The sequence below is a fragment of the Haemaphysalis longicornis genome, unplaced genomic scaffold, assembly GCF_048455015.1.
Source record: "Haemaphysalis longicornis isolate Haplotype H1 unplaced genomic scaffold, Haemaphysalis longicornis Haplotype H1 scaffold_7, whole genome shotgun sequence".
Taxonomy (NCBI): domain Eukaryota; kingdom Metazoa; phylum Arthropoda; class Arachnida; order Ixodida; family Ixodidae; genus Haemaphysalis; species Haemaphysalis longicornis.
The window spans coordinates 5,127,197-5,153,118 of NW_027526422.1; the positions used below are offsets into that span (position 1 = coordinate 5,127,197).

The 25,922-nt window shown below is 47.4% G+C and overlaps 1 protein-coding gene across 9 annotated transcripts in view; it reads left to right on the plus strand.

Annotated features, from left to right (window-relative positions):
* The window catches only part of LOC144144358 (pleckstrin homology domain-containing family G member 5-like), a 609,370-nt gene that overhangs the window by 288,190 nt on the left and 295,258 nt on the right, over positions 1–25,922 (plus strand). For all 9 annotated transcript variants that reach the window (XM_077675777.1, XM_077675773.1, XM_077675771.1 and 6 more), the window contains one exon: positions 7,187–7,337. In XM_077675777.1, the coding sequence (XP_077531903.1) occupies positions 7,187–7,337 (151 nt within the window). The remainder of the gene's footprint in view (positions 1–7,186; positions 7,338–25,922) is intronic.

Consider the following 25,922-nt stretch of genomic DNA (forward strand, 5'->3'; position numbering starts at 1 on the left):
TCTGTCTCCCTCTTGCGCTAGCCAAACTTACCTAGCCTAAGATAACGAACGTCTTTACACAGTACGAGCTATATAGTTTTGTACTTTCTCCCCTTTCTTCAGAATCTTATGCTATTGGTAGTTGCTGCTTGGTATTCTCTGGTTTGGGTAAATAACAGAAGAAAAGTTCGAAAGCGTGTCAACTTAAACTGGCAGCTTTACATGGGACGAGTTCAGCAACGGACAAATACTGGTTATAATTAAGCTACACTTTGCCTAATTATAACCACTTATAAGTGTAGCTACACTTTCTACACTTTAGTTCACGAGGCATTTATTCTCTTGGTCTTATGTGTGATGTAAACATTAGCGACCTTGGGGGGCAGGTTTTTGGGCGTCGATATCTTGGCTGTATTTTTTGAGCCCGATTTCACTTCATGGGGACCGCCATAGCTGCAAAAAACGGGCCACTGAAAACAGGGCTTTCGATCGAGTAGTCTTGCATTTCTAGGTGTGCCACTTCGCCTACCGTCAGTGGGAAAGGTCTTTCAGTCGCAAAGGAAACGTTGCGTATACATTATAGGCGAAACTGGCTTCATTAAATTGCCCGTCGCGCAGGTGCATTGTGTCGGCTAAATGAGTCGCCGCCTCTAGGTTGAGTTAAATGCGTCGAAAAGAGGCGAGCCAACTAAGTTGTGAACAGGCTGTTAGCTAGGGCGAGTTTTTTTTTTTTTTTTTTGGCAAAAGCCGCGTGAATATGCCAGGCACTGATTGGCGAGGAGTGGCGGGGTAGTCGTGAATAGTGACTGCGGATGAAAGTTTTAAATCTTGCCATAGTGCAGCCACATAAAACCTATTATGTCACTGCTTTCAGTATGACAGGCATACCCTGGTATTATGAATCCTTCCTCCACTCGAGCCTTCCATGGAGAGGTCCTCGAAAAAGATTTCCCCCATGCATAAGCATTGCGGCCGAGTGGACAGAGCAAATGGAGTGGGGGAGGGCCTCAGAATACGGCCCATTGTCTCACCAGGTTTACCGCGTTAGAAACGTCTTAGTACTAGCTATAGTCGCAGTTCAAAAAACACTCTTGCAGTAGTGCAGCATGAGAGAGAGAGAGAGAGAGGAGAGAGAGAGAGAGAGAGAGAGAGAAGAGAGAGAGAGAGAGAGAGAGAGAGAGAGAGAGAGAGAGAGAGAGAGAGAGAGAGAGAGAGAGAGAGAGAGAGAGAGAGAGAGAGAGAGAGAGAGAGAGATATTGAAAAGTGGTCGGTAGCCTTATTTAAGGATGGCTTTGCTATCTGTAAGGGAGGACTTGACTTATTGGAGGGTGTTCAGCTTAGCCAGTATGGCCGTGTGTTCGACATTGTAAAGAGCATCCTTTGGATTCAGCGCCAATACGACCGTCGGGGAATTGCGGGTTCCGGGTCTCGTGCTTCTTCTTTCAGTCGCAGTAGTGTATCCTGCGTGGATAAATGGGGTCGGAAAACAACCCCATGTATGGAGGCAGTCTACTCGTGTCCACCAGACAGGATTGATGTCCTTTCAGGATGATATGCTCCGGGAGTCATCCTACGCACGAAGTAAGAGAGGGTTTTTTATACTGGGTGGTCTGCCTGGTTTTGGATGCAACCGAACTTCCGTGGTCCTGAGGTACGGTATTCTGGCTGTCTTCCAAATGTTGTTGGTGTAATGCGCGAACTGGCAAATGCTTCTGGTGAAGCGAGGCAGTTTCTTTCACGGCGGTTGCAATTTACATGACTCATACAATATGTTCCCCGCGTGAGTTGGAGGCTTTCTCGTCCGCTTTCTCGATGACCTGAATAAAGTCCACCTTGATACGATGATGCCCCCGGTAACAGCAACCCTCACCCCACTTTTCATTTCTCTAAACGCCGCTCAACGATAACTTGCTTTTTGAATGCCTGACAATCTTTGGCCAGTCACTCACTCATGCGAGAGGGAAGACCAAATTCTTATGCGCTCTTTTCGGGCTGCATGGGGTTATGTGATGCGAAAAATTATCAGCGATATCTACGCATCTCCAATATTAGCGAGCCTAAAGACGAAGCGTGCAGAACATTTCCAGGGCACTGGTGGCACAGGGCATACATGTCAGCATTTCTTAGCACACTGGGAAAACTTATAGCGAAACGCAATTACGTGAACAACAATTGTATCCTACTTTTTATTAAAATTTACGATGAATTAGCTTTACCTAAAGCAAAAAATATTGGGGCTGGAGCACTCTATTAGAGAATTGCTACGTAGCGAGCAGTGTTCGCAGTTGGATCGTCTTCGTCGCCCTTGCTTTTCACGTGACCGGGCGGAGTTGGCCGGATCTTGTCGGCTTAGATAACCCGAAAGCAGTTGGTTGGTTTTCTTTGTGTTGCGCTTGGCATTACACGTTCCAGCGCCAGGCAGAGTCCTTTTTGTGTTGTGTTTTGTTCAGCTGTCATTTTGGCTCTTCGACGACGTTTTCAACTTAGTTCCTTCGTTTTGTTTGTACTTTGTTTGGCGCAGCTCACGCCAGCGGGAGGCGGAATCAGTTTTAAATATTTGATTTCTCCTTCTGCTTTTTTCTTGCCTTTTTTGAAGGACGTTCTTTAACGCAGACAGGGTACTTTCTTTATTTATTTTCGTAAAAACTAATTCCACGTGAGTTAGAAAGCTCGAACTATCTCCGTCCAACGGCAATTATGCTTAAAACGCAAAGCTGTCTTGCCTGCTAAAATCAAATGGCCAAGTGCCACAGTCAAAGCTGCTGCAATCGAAGTCAAAGCGTCAGCGTTCAAAGTGCAAGCTGCCTGTGAGTCGAAGTCCAAACTCTGACGACAGCAAACGAATTCCTCACGAGACACTTGAGTGCTTGAGGTTCTAGCACTGAGGTTCCAGCTCTGTATGCCGATGATCTGGCCTTCTTCTGTGCTCACAGGCCTATTATTGACAAGTTGCTGTCATTGACCGAAGAATTCGGGGTTTGTTCAGGCGCTAAAAATGGCTAATAAGAGTTCTGGCCTTTGGTTTGGCTCACGGGTGCTCACCTCATCCCGATATGCAAGCACTGAATGGTCGTGTCGGCCGCCAAAATACCTTGGCGTTCCAATGGACTGCTACAAGAATAGCATGCGGTAATGGACGGAGCAGGGGGAAACACTTTGCCGTTACGCCAAAAAGGTTTCGCCGCACGATCTTGCAATTTTCGTTCGAGCTAAGGCGTGCAACTTGTATCTCGCCAGAAAATTTCTGTGTGTTTTACAAATTTTGTACTGCGCCAGGTTCTCCAATCCGCATGTTCACAGGACCTTTGCGACATTTGTATGGTCGTCTTCTATACTACGAGACGGGGTAATTTGTTCAGGCCTTCTGTGCTGAAGTTTTTAGGTGCTGACGCACCTTTATTTGAGGCAACTAGTCGCGTGTTTTTCGCTTCTTTGTAACTAATCCCATCCTATTATTAGAGGCTTTAGTAAAGTGAATCTCGTGGATGTTGTTCCTGGTATTATTGTTTATTCTAAATTTTCTTCACGGCAATGTGTGTGGGAATTAATGCATGAGGTGCGTTCTGTCACATTCTTATTGGCTCGGTTTTTTTGCCGACTCACGGTGTCGCGCGAAATATTCATAGAGATTTAATATCAATGCTATTTCCTACGCCCCTCTACATATCTCTATACGATGGGTTTCCAGGCCATGATGTCCTTAAGTGAGTTTGAAAATTCTCTTTCTTCATGTTTCTTTTTCATGCTACATACGAAAACCTTGCCCGTTAGAACATGGCTGCGCAGGAAGAACATTTTTGTGTTGCTTGTAACTGTTGACTTTGTGATGCTCCAGAAACAATTCAGCATCGCTTCATTCACTGCAAGCACGGTATATTGTTCTGGGATGGGCACCAGCGGGCAAGCCAAAAGTACTCTTATTTTAACACACCACGGGGTGCGGTGCCCTGTGATGATGTGCCTTATGACCTTTTTTTTTGTTTTTGAAGGATCTACACAGTTTCTGGAAAACGCGTATATTTTACAGAAACGCAGAGCCAGTGGTATGTTTCGAGTTGCACCTTAATCAAATGATAATTAAGCTAAAAGGCTTCTATGACCAAAATGACTCTAGACCTGATTCGTACCCCGTTTTGCACCGGTGTGTATCATTGCGCCTTTGCTGGCGGGAAAGGAACATTGTCAGTGTTTGTTCATCGGATTCCAGATATCAGTTTCGCCTTGTGTATTAAGTGCCATGATTTGTAAATAGTTCTCGTATATATATATATATATATATATATATATATATATATATATATATATATATATATATATATATATATATATATATATATATATATATATATAGCGAATCATAATAGTAAATGAGGGGCTCGTTGAAATAAGACATAAGGGTTGGCAGCCAAGAAAACCTCGGAAAGCAAAGGGGAGGATATGGTAGGTGATTGAAACAGATATAGAATTTGGAAGGAAAGAAAGGGGGAAAAAATGCCCACTTGCAAATGCAAGGAAAGAAAGTGGAGAAAAAGAAGCGGACAACCAGTCAAGGGGCTGAAGCGATTTTTGGCGTGTTCCAATCGCTCCTCACGGCTTTCACCTTGACCATGGAACTGCCCACGGACGGCCAGATAATATTTCTGGACCTCAGCCTGCATTTTGAGGAGGAGCACACCTGCTGGGAGTATGCTCCTAGGTCCCAAAAGGGTCTATTACCATACAACTGACCACACTCGAAGCTGGTCAAGAGGGGAGTTGCCACGAGTGTGCTAAGAAATTCCCTGAAGAGGTCCTGCCCCCACCGTGCACAACAGAGTTTTGAGGCGCAAGCTAGCCGTTTGAGGTGTGCCGCGTATCCGACGGACCTCCTGCGTGCCTTGGCAACTAAGCTGCTACGCGAACTCACTTCGAGGGCTCCGGAGAAGTGCCCTCAACCAGAACGACACAAGACAGCCGTCATCCCGTACGTCCATGGAGTGAGCCATGCGCTCAAGAAGATTGTTGGCAAGACGGGCGTACGGCTTGTGTTTTCTGCTCCGAAGAAACTGAGCCGCCTGTGTAAGCGCGTTAACGCAGAAAGCAGCAAATCACCAGCGTGCGTCAAAAAACACGAGACACGTTACGTCGATTGTGTGAGTAACGTCGTGTACGAGATTCCGCTGTCGTGCAAACGCTCCTATATAGGACAAACAGGCCGCTGCCTGAATGAACGTTTGAGGGAGCACGCCAACAAAGTCAGGTCTTCTACCGGTGGCACGCTGTCAGCACACTGCGCCTCGTGCGTCTGCACCCCTCGGTTCACTGAATGCGCCACACTCACCTCTTACCGCGGGCGGAGGGAGAGGGAGATCTTCGAGGCCTTCCAAATCAAGAGGAAAGGGAGCGACTGTATCAGCGAACCATCCGTGGCACTGTTGGATAAGGAAATGGGGTATCTACGTGACTAGTCGTCTTCAAATCGTCACGCGGCGAAAGATTGTCGTTGTCATACTGACTATTCAGTTGCTATCACCTTTTCTCTCTCTTTTTTTTTTGTCAAAATTTTATTTCGTATTTTTTCCTTCTCTTCCCCTAGTTTTTCATGTATATATTTTCTTGCGAATTAAATCGATCAGTTGTTCGTCAGCGCTTGTGTCGTCTATTACTTGCTCAGTCCCGTCTTCCGCGCTGTTTTCAAACGATATGTTCTATAACGAATACTTCGGTGGCGCGTGAGCATTCTGGCGGCATCCGTTGCGCTTACACAGTCACCCTAATTTCCTACGAGACCTAACTCGTGTGTGTACGCGTGCGTGCGTGCGTGTGTGCGTGTGTGCGTGCGTGTGTGCGTGTGTGCGTGCGTGTGTGCGTGTGTGCGTGCGTGAGTGTGCGTGTGTGCGTGCGTGTGTGCGTGTGTGTGTGTGTGTGTGTGTGTGTGTGTGTGTGTGTGTGTGTGTGTGTGTGTGTGTGTGTGTGTGTGTGAAACTTCACTGAAATGCTCGAAAGAGAGGTAGGAAAGCCAAATTTGCATAAAAGGCGTAACTGTTATACACTTACATCCTTTAGTAATGATTTAGAATTTGATAAAATGCATCCAGGACGACATTATTTTAGCGAAATATAAGCAGTCGTCGCTATGTGAAAGCTCTATGATCTTTTATAAAATACCTCCAATGACTTAAAGTACGACATGGTAAAAAGCGCGACAGACGAGGACACAAGAAAAGACACTTACACAGGACGGGCGCTAGTACTGCCCGTCTTGTCGCGCTCGTTATCATGTCGTACTCGTTTCACCAACTAGCCCAAATTTCTGCGTTGGACTTCGTATATCCATATGGAGCGCTTTTAAAGTTGGATTTCCTACTATACGCATATGCACTGCAGAGAATAACTTTCACCGGGAGAGCCATAAGCCCTCATTTATCAATATATGAAGGTCTCGAGGCCTTTTGTTGAAGACCTACTTAAGACCCCATGCATACCTATGGCGCTCATGGCGCTATGTTACAGATGCAGCTCTTAAAGCTTACTCATTAGAAACGGCAACAAAGGGAGGAGAGATGAAAGCAGAATAACTAGATTTAGAATAAAATGCTCAGCCGGTGTCGCATGGGGGCAAAATAAAAAAATAACAAAAGAGCGCTGAACAAATCAATGCACCCTTTCGCTGTTGTTCCAGCACAGATCCAATTTTTTGCCCCAATCGCATGCTGGACCTAGTTATTCACCGAATTTTCACGTTTGGTCACGCTGATTGGTCGTCCTGTGGCTTTGTGGTAAAGCTCCCCTTGCGTAGCTTTTTGATAGTGAGATGCATCGCCATTCAAGCTTTCGCCTTCAGGTCGTGTTAGAGGCCCTGTGAATTCTTATAGATGTTTTCTAACAACGGAGCTGTTGCGTGTTTGTCCGTCTCCTGTAGGCAGTGCCTGATGCAGGGGGTGTACAAGCAGGTTCCCAGGCGCACCGATAGGGGCGCAGCGGTCTCGCAGCGACGTGTCCCTCCCGCTAGGGGAGGGACACGCCTCCCACCGGTGACGTTTAGTTGCCGGTTCCTTTGCGCTTGCGCGAACTGTAGGATTTGCGCGGCGACGGCGCTGCGGTTCTCCGGTGAGCGCCCGTTCACATTCGAGCCGATACAAAATAACCGCATCTTCGCGGTTTCAGCACATTTCACACTGGGTGGAACTGGATTTAATTTCGGTTACTTTTTTCTCCCACCTCGCAGAGCCGGAAGCGAGTTCGTTCGCAGAGCACCCGCGGCGGTGCAGCAGCCTGAGCGCCGCCCAGTCGGTGCCGTTCGGCATCAGCGAGCTGGGCAACGATGACTCCTCGCCCGACGAGAAGAAAGACGTCTACTCAAGGTTCTTTGCCAGAAAGTGAGTGCACGCCCTCCGTACGTGTGACCCGCGTACCCGCTCTGTCGAAGCCCGCACGGCTGCTGTCTTGGGGTCAGTGGGTAGCAAGCAAAGCTGGTTCTGGGTTGACGACGACGTAAAGCGCGTCGCGGTTTAGAACAAACAGAAAATATTCTAGCGAAGCTTGAATTGGCTGATGCGTTGTCGGTGGTGGCGTACGTCGAAACACCTTGCTGCAGAGCCGACTTTATCCACGTGCTATCATGATGATGATGATGATCATGTCCTTGAAGTGTTTCGCACGTACCCACTCGGGGGGATTGGCCAGGGATAACGTGTTGGCTATGCCCCTGTTGGAGCTTACAGATGGCTTTTGGGAGCTCGCTGTTCGCAACTGGCACAGGCGCGCGCGCACAAGTGTCGGGCTATAGCCCTTCACAATGGGAACCAATCAGCGTCGTGGCTCGCATCCCGCTACATTGCAGTTGCGGTCACTCGCTCTCGTCGGAAAGTTCACGTTCTGGTGCGGCATCGGTAGGCCGAAGGGCGGGTACTCACTCCGCCGAAGGGCGGGTACCCATTGAAGAACGTAAATGTTTCCAATAATTGCAAAAGAATGGCCTACAATAACGTATACCAAACATGTGCGCTCGGGTAGATGTCAGCGAAATGAAAGGGTTTCGTTTTTATCAATCGATGGTTTTGCGTTTTCGTTTCGGTCAGTGACGCTTTGATTTTGGCAGACGTGTTTTCGTTGTGCGTTCACTGCGCTTCGATTTTGGTCGTTTTCGTTTTCACTGAGGCCTGTAGCTTCGCGCGCGCCCCGGTTTCCGGAGGTAAGGGCTTCCCTCATAAAAATTTTTACCAACATTGAGTTCAATGTTTGTTGACAAAAGTCGACAAAAGCTACCAACATTGAGTAGACTGTCTACTTACTGTCTATAGACTTCCTAGCAACAGCCTACCAACTTTTTGTCAACCATTGGCCACCGTGTTTGAACTGAAACGTTTCTGTAGACTTTCTACAAAAAGTTTTTTGTAGACTTTATACTCAATCGCTGTTGCTAACCGAAGCGTTTCTGACAGGATATTCGAAACGTGATGCAGTGAGAAAAGCCGGCCATTCCTAGACCGTGGTGTCAATACAGCTTAATAGAACGTCGTCATTATTGCCCTTTAAAAGATCGTTTAGTGGGAGCAAAAATGAAAAAAAAAAGAAAGCAGAAACCGATTAGGCCTCGGGAACCTCGTCTGCGAGGGTTCACATTTTGCGCAGCCACACATCCACACGCGCACTTTCTGAAACACAACACAACAAACAACACAACCCCAGCTCACAAACGTACTACATCCGAAAAACCACAAGCGCTTGCAAGCAGGACACCGACACCGCACAAATGATAGCAGTGCACTTCATGTATATATACCCGCCAGCCGCGGGATGCCGATGCCGCGGTGAGGCGCGCCTCTCATTGCATGTTTACAAAACTACGCGTTATTATTTCCAAAATATAATACCGCGAAACACTGGAACGTAAGCAATTGCACATATCTTCATGTTTACTTTATTGTTGCAAGCTGTAACTAAACAAAACGGAAATCTGGAATGGGTTGCGCGCCGCGTTTCGGCTGCCTCCGGTGATTGACGCGTTTCTCCCGGAGGTACGCAAAGAGGGAGGGGCGCCGCTGGCGGTTGGCCGAGAGCGACCAAAACATCTGCGCCGGCCGTATTAGGTGGGCATAGCAGGCGATTTTAGATTATCGCCGTTGTTGGAGACACGTCCAGTAGTCTGTCGCGAAATATTTACTGGCATAATTCGTTCCTTTCAACCATGCATGGCACTTAGATTGCGCAAATCAAAACACAGTGACGAGCGGTTGCGCGTGGTTGATGCCGCTGGCTGGCGCTTGTTCGGAACCGCTGAATAGTCATGTTGATCACCGTGAAGAGTGAAAGCGAGCGGGTCGTGAAGTACCAACCCGTGCGGCTGAGGGACGAACTGGTTGTTCCGAGGGAGAAACTGCGCGGCTCGAGGTACGAACAGTGAAAGTTGCTCCCTTTTGCTACTTTTTTTTCTCGGGCTGCACAAGTGTGAAGAGACATGCAGAGAGAGAGGGAGAGAGAAAGATACGTGTGTGTGTGTGTGTGTGTGTGTGCGTGAGAGAGAGAGAGAGAGAGTATGTATGTCTGTGTGCGTACGTGCGTGCGTGCAGGCGCTCGGGCGCGCGTGTGTTTGTGTGTGTGTGTGTGTGTGTGTGTTTAAAACCTGATTCAAACAAAGTAACGTAATTTGGTTAAAGTCAAGTAAATAGTTTGTCCCCAAATATTGTGAACCTGTCCTGGTATTTAGCAAAAACAAATATGAATTAATTGAAATCGGACTCCAGGACGAAGGAAAAAGATGTTTGCGTTAAATTCAACTTGAGACAAAGCGTGTCAAAACACTTTTAGTGGTCATCCTACAGAAGCTCGTCAACAGACAAATGTCAACAAAAATGAGGTAGACTTTCTATATACAACCGTCAACAGACAAATGTCAACGGGAATTAAGTAGACTTTCTACATACAACAGTCAACAGACGGGTGTCAACATACATTCAGTAGACTTTTTACAGACGACTGTCAATAGAATGTAAGAGTATGTAGGATAGCAATAAAGTTGGTAGGATGTCAACAGAACGTCTACAGAATGTAAAAAAGAATTTTTGTAAGGGTTTATTCATTGGCGCACAAACCTCCGCATTGAGAGTAACTTTCGTAGCGCTAAAATGGCATGATAGATCACTTTTTACGCTTTGCTTCAGGTTAAAATATGTTACGACGGATTAGGTTAAGGGGCACTCATCGTCAAAGTGATTAAATGCTTGTTTTTGCAAACTGAATAAATACATGCCCGAAATTCCAACTTAGTATGAATTGGTTTGCGCACAGCAGATCTCTCCGGTCGCTTGGATCTCGTGTTAAAAAGAGTATATGCGCCTCTAGTCAGGCATAGTGCATTGTGCGTGTTAGCGCGTGAAGGTAGCATTTACTCTTCTGCCCTGAAATAACTGGTCAGCGCCCTTTTCTCTCAACGCGAAAAGTCAGGATCACGGCAGTCAGGATCTCTGAAGAACACTCCAGGGAACGCGAAGCTACCGTAACTAGGCAGCTATAGATAGAGCGAGACCTGTCTCAGGCGAATGTTATGCCTCTTTTTCTGTATGCAGCCCGGCTCCTCCCACCCCCCTGTACTCTTCACGACATCTAGGTATCGGTAGCGTAAAAAGTGTATTCGCCCGTGTGTCGAGATTTCAGCGCAAGATAAGGACCCCGCCCCCAGGTAATCAAAATTAGTCCGGAGCCCTCTACTACGGCGCGCCTCATTGCCCATGTGTAGCTTCGGCACACTAACTTCCCCCTCCACCCACCCAAATACTTCCAGTCCTGAAAACTCTGTTCGATGGCCCATGACAAGACCCCCCCCCCCCCCCCCCCCCGCAAAAAAAAAAAGAAAAAAAAGGTGCTTCTCTCGAGTGTATCCCAGACGACGCGCGAGTGCTCCGTGTGTGCGCAGACTCCTGCGTCGTTTCTCGGCTCACGAAATATAGGCACGGCGTGCCGTTAGCGTAATGCAAACCATCTTTAAATGTGTGCCTGGCGCGCTTGAATGGATGCGTATGCACCGTCGATGAATAAAACTGCATAAAATTCGCTTGAATGGCTGAGTTTGCAATATGAACCCACGCCAATCTGGTTGCGAGCCGGGAACCATAACACAGAGAGTAACGATTACATCGCTGATTTTCTGGTAGACTGCCGGGTTTTTTGTGGTATTTATAGTCTTGTAAAAGGTCTACGTGATACATATTACAGCTTCCTGATTTCTATATTTATATGCGAAGCTATTGGTAAACGCAGGTGGCTTTTTTATCATCGCTTTCTCGAAGCCGTTATCAATTTATGGGAGTCCGTATACCGTTGTAAAAAGCATTTCTGCCTTAATAAAGAGAATGAACGTGAAGTATATGTAGCCAAGACCGTTCGGACAAACGGTATCATCCCCCCTCTTTGCCATGTTCGCCTGGGTTCGTACACTCTTCCAGTCACTCTGCATACCTGTGCGCTTGGCCGCGGGGCCTTACAACAGGTTTTTAAACTATACACTTAATGTTTATTAGTCTAACAATGAGGATGTTTGTTCAGTTGATGAAGAAACTGAGCAATTTTCCTGTATCCTACAACAGGGTATGCGGAGCATCATCCCGCATGCGCGGCCCCACAGCTCGAAATTCGCGCGTGGTTTGCAAATGAGCTTCTTGATGTCCTACATGACGGACAGACACGGCGGGCAAATAATTAGTTACGACAAATAGAGTTCGCAACTACAGATCCCTGTGCTAACAAACCTGCAAGTGGTGTTGAAAATATGCGAGGAAGAAGAGTTTGCTATTGGCAGCTGCCTCCAAATATCACCATCATTGAATAGCAGTTGCATCGCCCCATTAAAGAAGCACCCACGCCCAGCGACCCGCGCCTTAGTTTAGTCAACAAGTGGGATTATACACTCCACGTAACAGCTGTTGGAAATGACACTACGCGGCCCTCCAAATGCGTGTGACAGCATGTTCGTTCCCGCTCAGCCACGAAAAGCCCAGGAGGCATCAGCTTCCTGCGTGTCAGAAAATTCAGTTTGTCAGCATGAACCCTTCAACAACGGCTATCACACTGCTGGGCCACACCGCACCGGACCGATCGGAATGGCCCCGTCAAGATCACCGTGCATCGACCATGTGCTTGCTACGTGCGCACGCGCAATAACGCCTGTCTGGTGGTAGTCGTTTGGAATGGGCTCGGTGACGTCACATGTGACACACACACCACCACTATTGTGCTGATCGCATTTACGTAGGTAATCGTCCCTTAAACGACGGGTTATGTCTCAAGTATTCCATGCTAAGCATACCGTGGCCAACACCGGCAGGTTTATCGGAGTCATTTTTTTCACGTCACATTTTTTCCGAAACTTCCATGAAGTCGTTTTCATCTTCTTGGGACCGTAAGTTGTTCGTAAGAGCATTTATGTCGTTGCAAAGAGCATACACGAGGACTACAAAATACCTTTCCAAACTACTAACTGGCACCGGTGGCACGGCCCATACATACTGGAGCGTAATGCTGAGGTTCACTACGCGAAAGCAATTAGTTTAATGCCACAAATGGGCCTAAACCACAGGACTAATGGCGATGCCGGTACCGAGCGATACACACACGATTCCTCTTCATTCACTTCCATGCGCCAGAACAAGTGCATCTGGTTTCGTGCTACGGTGGGATTGACGGCACGGACAGTCATCACTGTAGAGCTCCTTTCTGAGCTGCCACTGAATAGATGGGCCGTGGCAATATCATATCAGCATTGTTTAGCTCATAGGAAACCTCAGGTGTGTCTGAGGCAGCCCATAATCACATAACCGTGAGTACCAGCGTTATACTCATTGCAAATGCAGCGTAAATTGTACTTTACGGAAGCAAATAAAAGCACCTGTTTTAAAAACGACGTAGAAGAAGGCGAGAGAAAACCACATTAAAAATGACAAAAAAAAGTACGCTGTCCAGCGCGGTAGGCTGGATCGGGGCCAATGAAAGAATCTAAAGAGGAGGGGGCTGCGTAATGCTGTAGCCTCGAGCGGCGTCAAAACCTACGTTAGGCTGCTTCAAACCGCGCATATTCAGCTAACTCCGCCAATTAGACGTTTAATTGATGAAATAAAAAATCCCGGGCCATCTCCACTAACGCGGAACCGGGGGGAGGGCATGCAGTGTGCGCCGGTGTTTCCCACAGCAAAATCGCTGCTAATGTTCAATGAGAGACACAAGACAATTTTGTTTCAACTATATACACGTGTACATTTATTATATACAATCAGCAATCGCGTAGCTAATCCCAGTCAATATGCAAAACGTATTTCTTGGGTTCGTCTCACTCGTCCTAATTCCCATGCGCTTCCAAGTCGTAGATCGTGCCGAGTGCAGATAGAACTATACAGCTTTGCTGGAAAAATTGGTCCCCCTGCTTACATTTCTTGGTGACTCCTCTCTGGATTCTCGGCTTTAGGTTGCGACAAATTTGAATAGACTGCGAAATGATATCTGAGCAGTTTTTTTTTTCTTTTTCGTGGACGATAGTCATGTGCTGAAAAGTGAATTGTAGTCATCTGATTCAGCGCCCCGTTGTATGAGAGACGTTTATTGCTGTTACTGCTTGTACACAGTTCATTTGTCGCTTTCATTGTCATTTCCCATACCTCCCATATTCATTCCTTTCTCTTTCTGTCCCCAGTACCCTCCCCCCGGAGGGAAGTAGCAGGCCCAAGATCAATTTCTCAGGCCGACCTCTTCTCCTTTTCAATAAACATTTACTCTCTCTCTCTCTCTTTTGGCCCCGTACCTGCTCCTTTCGTTGCAAATGTCGACAAAAGACGATAGTCTTTGTCGACATTTGCCAAGTAAATGCCTCCCTTCGCTTTCCCGCTCACTGCTCATGCTGTGCGCTCCTCCTTAGGTAAACACGCTAAAGGTTTGCTTAAGTCAATTTAAATTTACCGCGTTCCACTGCTCCAGGCCGGGTGCCTCGATGCCAGCGCTGCCGTACGGCGGAGACGCACGTGAATCGAGGCGCCCTACTTCAACGTTTATAGAACCACGTTGCCCTACTCCACGTGCGTCCGAAGCAGACCATGGAACCAATGTAGTGGAACCTCTCGTAACTGTTGCCGCTTGATTTCATAAAATGCCACAAGAAGCTATACTGGCGCGGGTGACAGCAGGCGACGGAGTGAAGTTTTTTTCTGCAGTTGATGTAGTAGTTCATTTGGCAAAAATCAAGCATCCAGGAATTTTTTAATAAAGGAACACTGTATATATTCCTTGTGTACTAATTTCCTGTCTTATATTTGCGTAATATCTTGTTCTTGTTCAACAATATTGACAAGTGTGAACATTAAAACCGGACTTAGACGTATAGATTTGGCTGTGAGTATATAAGACTATTGCGCAGGTTTTGTTTCACTTTGACCGGGTGGCTGAATCTAGTCAAAGGGAGATAGACAGACAGACATACAGGCAGACCGAAATTTCTGGGTTTAAGTAGCCCAAGAAAGACTATCGTCTTCAAAAGTCTTGTGTCTGTGATGCACGAAGCGTTTTAGCGCGAGACGTTGGGAAACGAGTGTCCCTGTGTGCTCTTTTAGTACGCATTACGTCCTAGTGCGAGGCGTTGGAAAACGATTATTTCGGAGTTTTAGTACCGTGACTACACGAGACGACGAAACGAGGCGCCGACTGCTCAAGCAAATAATGTGCTTCGCCCCGTAAAAAAAAAAAAAAAAAAGAAGAAGAGAAAGGGAAACGGCTGTTCCGCTGCTGCGGACGTGCCCCACTGCTCTGCTGCGACTACGCCACACCATTCGGAGGTTTGACAGCTGATATAGGTCGTTCCCTCTTTGTCTGTATTTTATTTTCCCAGGCTTCCTCATTCGCTTGTGCAAAGGACGCCTCGACATCAGTTGAAGCTCGTGATAATCAAGTCACACCAATCATATCACACAAACGTGTTTTGTCAGACGGGACTAATGATCGCTCACCGCGAGTGTCCTGACCCGAGTGATTAATCATTTGCTTCGCATTCCCTGAGGAACCCTCGGAGGGATCGCTTCTATGTTTTTTTCTCTATAACCTTTTGCAACGATTGCGAGTAAAACAAACTAAAGCTGACCCAGTCCTTTTCTTTGCAATCGTTGATAGAGGAGTTCTTCGGCATATTTGCAAGTAACAGCTTTAGACTACCGACCAAGCTTACACGGAAATCTGCTTAACTCCACATCAATAACTGTATCAGTCGGCGCTGTTCTTTGTTGCACCTTCATGTAGTATAGGTGTACGCCCATAGTATTGGTCTGCTCCGTAACTCACTTCATTCTCTCGCTCCTGTGTATTCACTTGCGGTGTGATTTTTTCAGCCTCAATGCACGTGTGCACTGAATTTTTGTTGTGAGGGACCGGGCGTCATAGAGCCGTAAATGCATGTTTGGTTTGATGAAGATGTCTGTGTGCTAGTTTTTCTTGTTGGTTGTTGATGTCTCATTTTCTGCAAGTACAAGCCAGAACGAGGGCTTGGGATGTTCCTCGAATTCCTATTAAACAGTTATTTACTTATTTTTGTATTATTTTAGAATTCTGTAAATTTCGTGTGGAATTAAGAAAAAAAAGGTTAATATCACTAAGTGCAATATCATTCAAAACAGTTGAAAATAAGTGAAATCCCAAAAATCACACGTCTAATACGGGAACTATGGATCACGCTAAGTCCGAGTGAATGGTACTAGTCGTCCTGCGTTCGCTTATCAAACACAAAAAACTAACAATTGAGATGAGGACAACGAGGAAACAATTGCAAGAAAGCGAACAAGAAAGCAGACACTCTGCGAATAATGCAGCCGCAGTACATACAAGAAATAGTCATACACTTATTCACGCAAACACGTATTCACCAAGGAGCTCACATAACATCTCGCGTGTTGGCTGGTCTCTTGAAATATCATGTAGTACGTTCTATTCTCTCATAGATCGAAGAAAAACATAATAATTTAAAACATCGTTTCTGCGAGGACATTTCTCGATTGTTAAAGGCCAACTGCACTCAAATATTTCTTTGATCCAAATAAGTAGTTAATGCTCTTAAAATCGCTATGGCGAAATCCTAAGCTTCGTAAGCACACAGAACACTAGGTACCATCGTCCAAAGTAGCCCCGTGCAGACGACTTTTGCACCTGGCGGAGAATCGCCGAAACAAGTTCCGAGCGGCCTGTGACGGAGCACGGCCGCTGGATGAGAGCGCACGCAAGGTGCGCCTTTCATCCAGCGGCCGTGGACGGAGGTTGGGGAACCTGTTCCGTGGAGCTTGCGCTTCTCCGGCCACTTGCACGGCGCTCCGCCGGGTGCAGGGACGCATTCTCCCAGTGTTTTTCTGCTACACCACCGCGCTGTACCGCCGTCGCCATCACATGTATAAAACTAACCGCATATGTAGCAATATCCACGTTGTTTTTTTTCAGTGCAATAAAAGAGACTAGAAGTCTACAATCTATTCACGCGCTTGCGAATGTTCTGGAGTTCGCAAAACATTTTATACTTAAAAATAATATTACTACTGAAAAAATAGCGCGACACGCACACTTGCTTTACAGTTTTCATTGCTATGGCATCTATTACAGAAAAAGAGGATCCTTTCATAAATTATTGACCACGTGCACTTCCGCGTCCAGTATTCACAACATTTGGCCTGGGCCAACGCCACCTCCATCCCTTAGACCTGTCCAAAGTTTTGCGACCTAACTAGAGTTGTTGTACACGTGGGTATAAACATTTGTGCGACTTTTGCTTCACTCGCTAAGTGAACCAAAATCAGCCTTGCTCGTGGTAACATACATCCGCACAAATCTCGGCCGTCGTATTCGCGAAGTGAGAAAGCTAACAAAACTGCATCCTCTCATAACAAAAAAACTTGATTTTTTTTTCAATTCCCAAATGAATTATTTACTTTTGTGGAGCGCTAGATCTAGTTTACTTGAAAGTAAAATGTTTTCAACAGCACATGTCTATGGTGAAAGTAGAAAAAAAGCAGTAGTTGGGTAACTTTTTCCGTGTTTTAATGCATCATTTAGCTGTGAAAGCCGGCTTATAGTTTCAGATCCCTTTTAAAATTCGGTTCTCGGTGTGCAGCAAGGCGAAAAATACTGGGCTGATATTCGCGAGGTTGCACGTAATGTATAGCAAAAATAGTGATTGATCTCCGCCCGCGTGCGGTTTATTCCCTTCAATGAGAGCGATGGGATAGCCGAGGCGCCGGCTAACTAAAGCTGATTTTCGATAATGTACGAGCAATTAGCTTTGTAAATTAGGGCCCGCTTTTTTACTCGCAATGCCAAGGATTGCTGCAACGGCAGTTATTATGATGAAAAAAAAATAACTGTCGTACGGACGACTTTATTTCGATTGATAGCAACGCGATGTCGGAATTGCGCCTAACTGCATTATCTTGGGCAAACGTTAGTGGGAGTTCTCCTCTGAAATTAACAGTGCGAAACGAGACGCTACCACGCGCATTTGAAGGCGGCTCTGAGCGGCCACCGCGTCTAGCGCGGCCGCGGCCGTTCCATCACGTAACGTCACGTCCGGCCGCCGGTAATGGCCGCCTTTTCTGTTCAGTTTCGGTTCCGAAAACGCCAATGTCGTGAGCTGTTTGTGTCGCTCGCGTTCATGTTTGAAACGTGGTATTTTGCACTTCGCACTCTTTTTACGTGTACTATTAGGTGGCATTATTTTTACGTTGCCGAAAATTTGACTGCCGCGTTTCTCTTGCATGACCTAATGCAATGAATGATGCAGTATCTAATCTCAGCTTGCCATCTTTCAGCTGGTACAAAAATTTTATGCGGGGAAACTTTGGTGAGTTGGAAGTGTCGCAAGATTACCGCAACCAAACAGAGGTGTTAGGGAGTCGGTGCACCTATATTGGTTAAAAACTATTGTTATTATTATTGTTGTTATTATCATTATTTTTATATTAATATTATTGTTGTGTTGTTGTTATTACTGCTGTTGTTCACGATATTACGGGCGGTTTCAAATGTCCTTCATATTCATTTACTTGTCTTCGCTTCATGCCCGAACGGAACGAAAGCTGTATGGGGCGCTTTTAACGGGCGAGTTGCGCGCGACGAAATCTGCGCCAAAAAGGCAAACATCAAATGATCGCAATATTGGACGTCATCGGTTGATGTGCTGATGGCCCGGTTCCTCGTTCGTGACACTGGCACCGTTGCTTGCCCTCGTCTCTCATCCGGGCCCGCTGTATCTGATAACGCGCGCATCCGGTCGTCAGCTGTCGGACGCAAATGTCATGAGCCAAGGTCCGAAACAAAAGATATCTTAACGCCAGCTTTATCGCCTTTTGTATTTTGTCTTTTTTTTTTTTGCGTGACGCGGAATGCGTGGAATGTTCACGCTAATTATGTAGGCCCGGTGTTGTGTGGGATAGCAGTGTTTTTGTTGAAAGACATACAATGCAACCGGAAAGAGCCGTGGGAAAGCAGAGCGCTCCGAGCAAATTGCTTCCTTGTACACGTGTACGTCCTGTTTACATGCGTAAGACGCAAGCCGCTTGCGTTGGAGATGGACCTCAGGGATAAAAAGCTGCGTGCCATGACGAGGTTTTTGATGAGGCTAGATGATGTTTCCGAGGAGAACGTATTAAAGGAACTCACTTCAGTCAATTATACGATCCGCTCCAAACTCCATCTTTTTTCTTTTGTGATAAAAATAAAAAAAAAGGAAGTGTGCAACTCAATAAACGCTTGTCCAGCTCGGACTGGCGCAAGGAAGCACCCCTGAAGACTGATTTAAGTGAAATTTTGTTAGAAGTCCTGTTGTAGTCAATTGCTCTCGCTCTAATGTTCTTCCCAGACATCCAGGGCAGATGACATGGTTGATGCTATAGTTACTCGCGCAGTCAGATCTCGTTCGTTCTACCCTTCCCAAACCGCTCGAACAAAAACAAATGTAATCAACAGTCGTATAGAAGCACGGGACATTTCAATTTGATTAAATTAAGCAAACAAATTGAGGAAGAAAAAAAATGCCGTTGTTGAACGCGGTTAAAACAAATTTGCCGAGTTATAGCTCGGATTTTGTACTGAGAGCATACAATTGCACCGCAGCGCTGTTGGGCGCCGTCGCCGGACTATGCGCGAACGTGCAGTGGCCTTAGAGGTATCCAGCGCCATCATTTTCCGATGCAATGGCGGTGGTTCATTCGAACACGCACCCATCAGCTGCAATTTTTGCACGCAGAAAACCTCCCACCAAAGGCGCAGCGGACAGCGCTTGACGATCCATGGTCGGGAACCGACCAGTGGAAGCAGGGATTTTTTTTCCCACGCTGTTTACCTTCCACAGTAAGGACCGCGCACGGACGGTTGTAATCCCTTCGAAGGTTATTGCTGAAGCGTCCACGGATCGAGACGACGGTGCATTCGCGTGGTGTTTTATGCTGTCATCAGCAAGAAATTTAGTTAGCTTCACTGACCATTTGGTTCTCGCGTAAGCGGCGAGCACACCCATCAGCACCCATGACGCACTGTTTATTATTAGAGGGGGGGGTTGTTTGGCGCTGTTTATTCCTTCCTGGCAGGCGTATGTACGCGCGTCGTACCAGTAGGGAATGGGACGTCCTTTTGCCCTATCCCTTTGCTTGTTTTGTTGCGTCCATGGTCGGGTTGTATGGACAACGCTGGTATCAATGCCGGTGACCTGCGAATAGATTAAAAAGGGGGTCTGGGCGTCATCGCAGTTGATCGGAGTGCTCGCCGTTTATGCTGGAGGGTGAGGAATTAATTCTCACATTCTCCCAGTGCCTCGGTTGCCAAAATGTGTCACGCAAAGGCACTGCCGTAGGCGTTGGTCGGCGTAGCCTCGGTAATGTTGGACTTGATCCGGCCTTACGAGCCAACACGACAGTGCTGGGCGACTAGCCTAAAAAGTCTTCGCGTTAATGAGCGAAAGCCGAGTATCTACGCTTCCTAGGTAGGCGCAAGCAAGCGGCATGGTATTCTCTGTGTGGCTACTGTTTTTCGACCTATTTTCGCGGTTAACGGGCCGAAACCCTCCGGATTAATTTCGACCACCTGGGGATCTTTAACATGCGCCGAAGTCTCGGCATACAGGCATTTTCGCCCCCATCTGAAAAGCAGCCAGCGCCGCCGGGATCGAAGCCGCAATGTCCGTCGGCTCAGCAGCACGACGCCTGAGCCGCTGAGCGACCGCGGCGGGTCACTGCCGTCTTTGCGGCAGCGATCCGAGCTCAGGGCACCACCTGGTGCCGCGCGTGCGTCCCTCCCTTGCACGCACAATCAGCACGTTGCAAACGCAGTGCTAAGGGCAAGCTGGTGACCGGCCCTTGTGAGCCCCGAACTGCAGAGTTCCACAAGGAAATCTCTCTCTCTCTCTCTCTCTCTGTAGCCGTAGGCCAGTTCAGTAGCTGAAACACTCGGGATTGCAACGCTCCAAACATTTATGCAACGCTGGCTCGCCGACTACTCTCCTTCCATTGCCGGCCCACCCGTTTTTTTTGCCCTTCCCCTCCGCCCCCTTACCGTATTGTCCCCAAGTTAACAAGTTTGAGGCGGGCGCGATATCCTGAAGCTGCTAGCACGGTGTTTCGTTAATTGCTTAATGGCATTTCTGGCCTGCAATCTCGCTCGCCCCAAAGCACAGCAGGGCGCTGGATGCTGCTTCTCCGGTATGCCTCGCGAAAAGCCATTAGATGCGTGGAAGCGTCCTGAAGTGCTTCCGTTAAGTTGGGTCGCTCACCGTCATTACAGTAACGGGCAGAAACCGTGAGGCACCGCACGCAGCGCTCACCCTTTAATCAATAATCATAGGAGTAAGGCAAGCCTGAGCTTTGCGGTTTTTTTTTTTTTTTGGTAGTTTAAAGTGTCACACAACACGTTACGCAACATCTTTGCGCTGATGCGATCGCCTCTTTTTCTTTTTTTTGCCATCAGGCGCAGTTCTTCCTGGAGCGTCTTGTCGGAGGTGCGGCTCCTTCGCGATACCACGCTGCTCCCGCTTCTCTCTGACTTCACCCAGCGTCCGTTGTAGGCGTTTTAGATGAGCGCCGCAGCAAGATTAACGGCCTAGACACAATGGGCCAGCTAACGACCGGTTTCGCTTGCGTGTGCGCATTCGTTGCGTCGTCCTTTTGGCGTCCCTTTTTTTTGTTCGTTTAGAAGGAAACCAAAAAAAAGGGAAGTCGTAAATATACTTAATTACTCCAAGGAAGAAAAATATGGCGGGTGTCTGCATATCCATGAGCCATTTGGATCCGCCGTGAGAAAGGCACTGATCGTGGCGTTGGTTGGACAAAAATGACGCCCTCCGTTGGGAAGGTTGGTGGAGGAACGGAATCGTTGTCCCGCTGCTCACGAGTTGTTGAGAGGCAGATGCGCAACAAGAACCTTGATAAGTAGCCCTACAGGCGCTCCCAGCATTTTAAATAACACCAAGGTGCAACCCTTCTTCAATGTTGCGAATGTATAGTTTCTCAGCTAAAGTGGTGAAGCACAGCGTAGGGCGGCACGGTACGGCACGGCACGGAAGCACGCACACACACGCACACACGCACGCATGCCCACGCACGCACGCACACACACACACACACACACACACACACACACACACACACACACACGCACACACGCACACACGCACACACACACACACACACACACACACACACACGCACGCACGCACGCACACACACACACACACACACACACACACACACACACACACACACACACACACACACACACACACACACACACACACACACACACACACACGCAAACATGCATGCGCGCGCGCACACTCACGCACACACGCACACGCCCGCATACACGCATGCACGCATGCCCTCACGCACGCCTGGAGTGATCAGTCGACAAAGCGACAATTTGTTCCTGCGACATGAAAAGCACAGCAGGAAAGCGGAAATCGAAAACTTTTTTCTATTACCGAACGCGGTGTGCATCGGTCTGTTGGGACGAAGTAATGGCTCTCGGAAAGAAAGTGTCGAGCTTGGCTCCTTTCTTCACATTCTTTTTTTTTTTTTTTTTTTTACCAGGCTGTGGCGTTTTGCGGGGCATCGCACGCCCCATTGTGAGGCATTTGGCGAAAAGCCGCGCAACTTCTGACGCTGTGCTAATGGATGTCTCCGGGGTGCTTTCCTTTTTTGTTTTTTTTTTTTTTAACTGCGGCATAGCTGATCCAGCTGCAAAGAACTAAATGCAGGCAGCGAGAACTGTTCGGCACAACGTCTAATGGGCTTTGCTGTGCGCTTTTTTATTCTATCTTAAAGCTTGGTAGCCTGCGTGTAACGTTCAACGCTGCCCGTGTCTGTTCACCATCAGTCAAAACTCCGCTGTTGGTGCGTGTTTCTTTGTAATATTTTTAACGCGTTTTGGAAAAGTGCTAAAAAGATTACGACACCGCTTGGAAATCCTATCTGTTTGGTTCTATTTTTGTTCTCACGTAACCTTGAAGGAAAGCACGGAAGAAGTACGCAAGCGAAGCAGCCGAGGAATGTGGTCGGGAAACCATCCCTATTAATCGTATTATCATGTGGCTTCAAATCTGTCTCTGTTCGAGTTACCCGAATGTTTACGCAAAAGCCCGGGAGCAGCTATTAACGGAGAATTATTACCGGCGAAAAGCATCAGTTTACCTGCTTAATTCTCTCTTGCGATTTGTGTTCACATTATAGCGACCATTCTCTTGGAAGGTTATCCCAGTAGGCGTGTGTACGAGCGAGTGGTGCTAAACGTTCTCCTCCACTCCTAGTTCCGTTTCTCGGCAGCCACTTTGTTGTGGCGCGCCGGTTGTCAGGTTTCTACCTTACAAGCCCCGACATAACCTTACTGGTAGTAATCCATTTCGACAGTCCCGTAAATTTGATTTGCTCCGTTCTTTCCTTCTTGACGATTTTCTTTTTGACGCTCTGCAACCACACTAACGAGACTCCCCGCGGCACGAACAGCGTTCCTCGCAAAACTAGGCTTCGTATCTGCTTGTTTCTCTGCCGTCGAAAGCGACAATAGCCTTCTGCCGCCCCTGCCACGCACTTGCCTCTCCTCTTTCCCCTCTCACCCTTTTCTCTCGCTCCTTTCATGATGAGTGGAATTGCTGTTTGCTCACTTCAGTGCAACTCCCCTGCGATTTCACTCTCGCGCGATATCTACTGGGACCATAGAGTTTCATACAATAACATCTAGAGAGGAATCTGGCGCTGCGATCGTACGCCTCAATGGCCGGGATGGGTAGTTCTGGATTCGGATTGGTGCTCGATGGCTTGTGGAAGTTACTATGAATTGCAGGCAGTTTCGTTTTCGTTTTGGATTTACATGAACGCATTTACCTATGCGGGGTGTTGGATGAAGCTATCAAAAATACGTTTCTCCTTGGACTGCGTGCCGCGTGCGCACTGACGCCGCCCTGAGTGGAAAGTTTTATAACCAGAGTTGTGAATTGGGTGGGTTATAAATTCACTACCGGCACAGCGAGCACGAAAACACAAATGCCGGTGCTCTGTGCGGCGAAGTTGTCTGCGAATTGGGAGTTGCGGCGCTGCTCATTCGGCAGAGCAGTGTATTGTCAAAGCTGACGACCGTTGCGAATCGCTTGGAACAGCCGCACCTTTCGTGCGAACGCCGGCTCCTACGGCGTAGACCAGCAGTACCGGCAGCTGATAGGAACGCAGCTTGATAAATGTCACTAATTCAGGCAAGAATAACTTCTCCAAAGGTAATCGGTTTTTTTTATAAGCACAAAAGTTTTCTCGTCCTATTACAAACCACCAGTGCCGAAACTTTTACAAGTAGTTTTTAAAGAAGTCCGTGTCCTGCTATAGTTGGCGGCAAATGGCAAGCCTGCTCCACAAACCTCCTCGACTCCGCTAGAGAGCTTCGATGTAGGCAGTTGCGAAACTCTACCTCAAAAAACGGCCCGCACCTGGACCCCCCCTTTGGATCGTGCGTACGGTGGTGCCACTGCGGCCACCGCACGCACTATCCAAAAAACAAACTAAATATTCAAACTGACAATTTAACCTTAAATTTTGTTTTAAATGTGCATTTTTTTTATTTTTGTACTTCTTGAAGTTATTCATTGCTTTCCTAACTGCGGTTTTTTGTGGAGAATGTTTCTGCGTCTGCGCAACTGCCTCAACGGTTTGGCGCTTGTGCGAACACTCCGGCACGACATAGGGTCGCACTGAAGTACCGAATTTGGAGTTATCGTTTGGCCTACAGCTCATTGTATGCCGAAACTAATCTAGTAGCTGACCAAGCGGCTCTAAATAATCAGTTTCAGCTGGCATAAAGCCGTCGAAGCGACTTATTTATTTATTTATTTATTTATTTATTTATTTATTTATTTATTTATTGCCGCCAGAAGACCGAAGAGGACGCGCAGCAGACGACAGTGCGTAAGCGACGGTTGACCTCATGGTTGCATTTATTTTTACTACTTTTGCTCCGTATGCATATAAAACACTTACATAGCTCAACACATTGGGCTCCTTCGGCATAACAAATTTACGTAAGCACTCAATTGCCATTTTTCGCCCAGGTCGTCGAGCAGCGAAGCAAGTTGTATAGTTCATTTTGTCACCAAAACATGGCGCCACTGTAAAACAAGATCCAAAGCAGTGGACCAATTTTAGGACCACCTTTTGATACATGGGGCCTATGGGGGGGGGGGGGGGGGTGAGGGTCTCGCAACTTCTATATCAAGTAACTCTGGACTCCGCGTCTGCTTTTTATTTAAACGCGCCGTTTTATTTCGTACAAAACCGGTTTTTCGTCACTAACTTTTTTGTTCGCATGTCACATGTAATTTGTAAACGGAGAACCGGGCAATAAGAGCTGTTTTTTTTTTGTCAGAAAACACAATTTGCTCAGCCATAGGCCCGATTCGATCCTACGCAATCCGGTTCCAGAACTACCCATCATTCCCATTGAAGCGTAAGCGCCACTGCCATGTCCGCGTTGACACTAGCGCCAGTTTCCCCTCTAGTTATTATTGTATGAAACTGTATGATTGGGACCTCTTGTTCCTTTTGAGTTTGGCGCAGTTCGAGCTCGAGCTTGTTTTTAACACGAAAGTGTTTTATTGCGGGATATACGAAGATTTCACTGACGCCATATCCGTCACGGAAATGACGCCAGTACAACGAAGCAGGCGGCCTGTAAAGGTGCACCCCTGCACACAGGGTCTTTTTGCGGGGAAGAAACCTTTAGTACTAAAGAGTACGTTATACTTATGGTTGTTCGTTTTCGGGTTTCATATTTTAACACGGAAGTGTTCTATGCCGGGATACACGAAGATTTCACTGACGTAATATCCGTCACGGAAATGATGCCAGTACAACTTTGCCGAAGCGACCCGCCAGCAGGATATCGCTCGCCAAGCACACCCACAAGACAGCCGCCGACCCGTAAATCATACTCAGCTGCAGATTTCGCAGCACATTTCACTTTCGGGTTTTACCGATTCCTATGACAGAGGAATCAACCACAGTTTTTTAAGTGTGTTTGTGTCTGTCTGTCTGAAAATTGAATTGTTTTGAGCAAACCTTCACCGTACTTATTGCGGGAGGTGCGCGACGGGAGGGGAAGAGCATGAGATGTGGCGGGAAAGAGGAGACATATACGTGGCAGGGGCCGCGGAAGACTACCTTTATTCGAGCACACGTGCAGCGAAGGGAGAAGATACGCGGCCGCCAATTTTTTACCGTGTGGAACTTGTATCGCCAAATAGCCGTAACGTATGCGTTGTACAGGGTGGAGAATAGGATTGGGGATGGGGTGGCGGTATTGTAGAGTAGGGTAGTGGCAGGGAAAGTAGAGAAAGGGCAGTAGATGGGGTGTATGGGGACTCGGGGGATAAGGGTACTGGGAAGGGAGGTTTGGGAGGAGAACAGAATGAGTGAAGCGCGGGGTTCAGG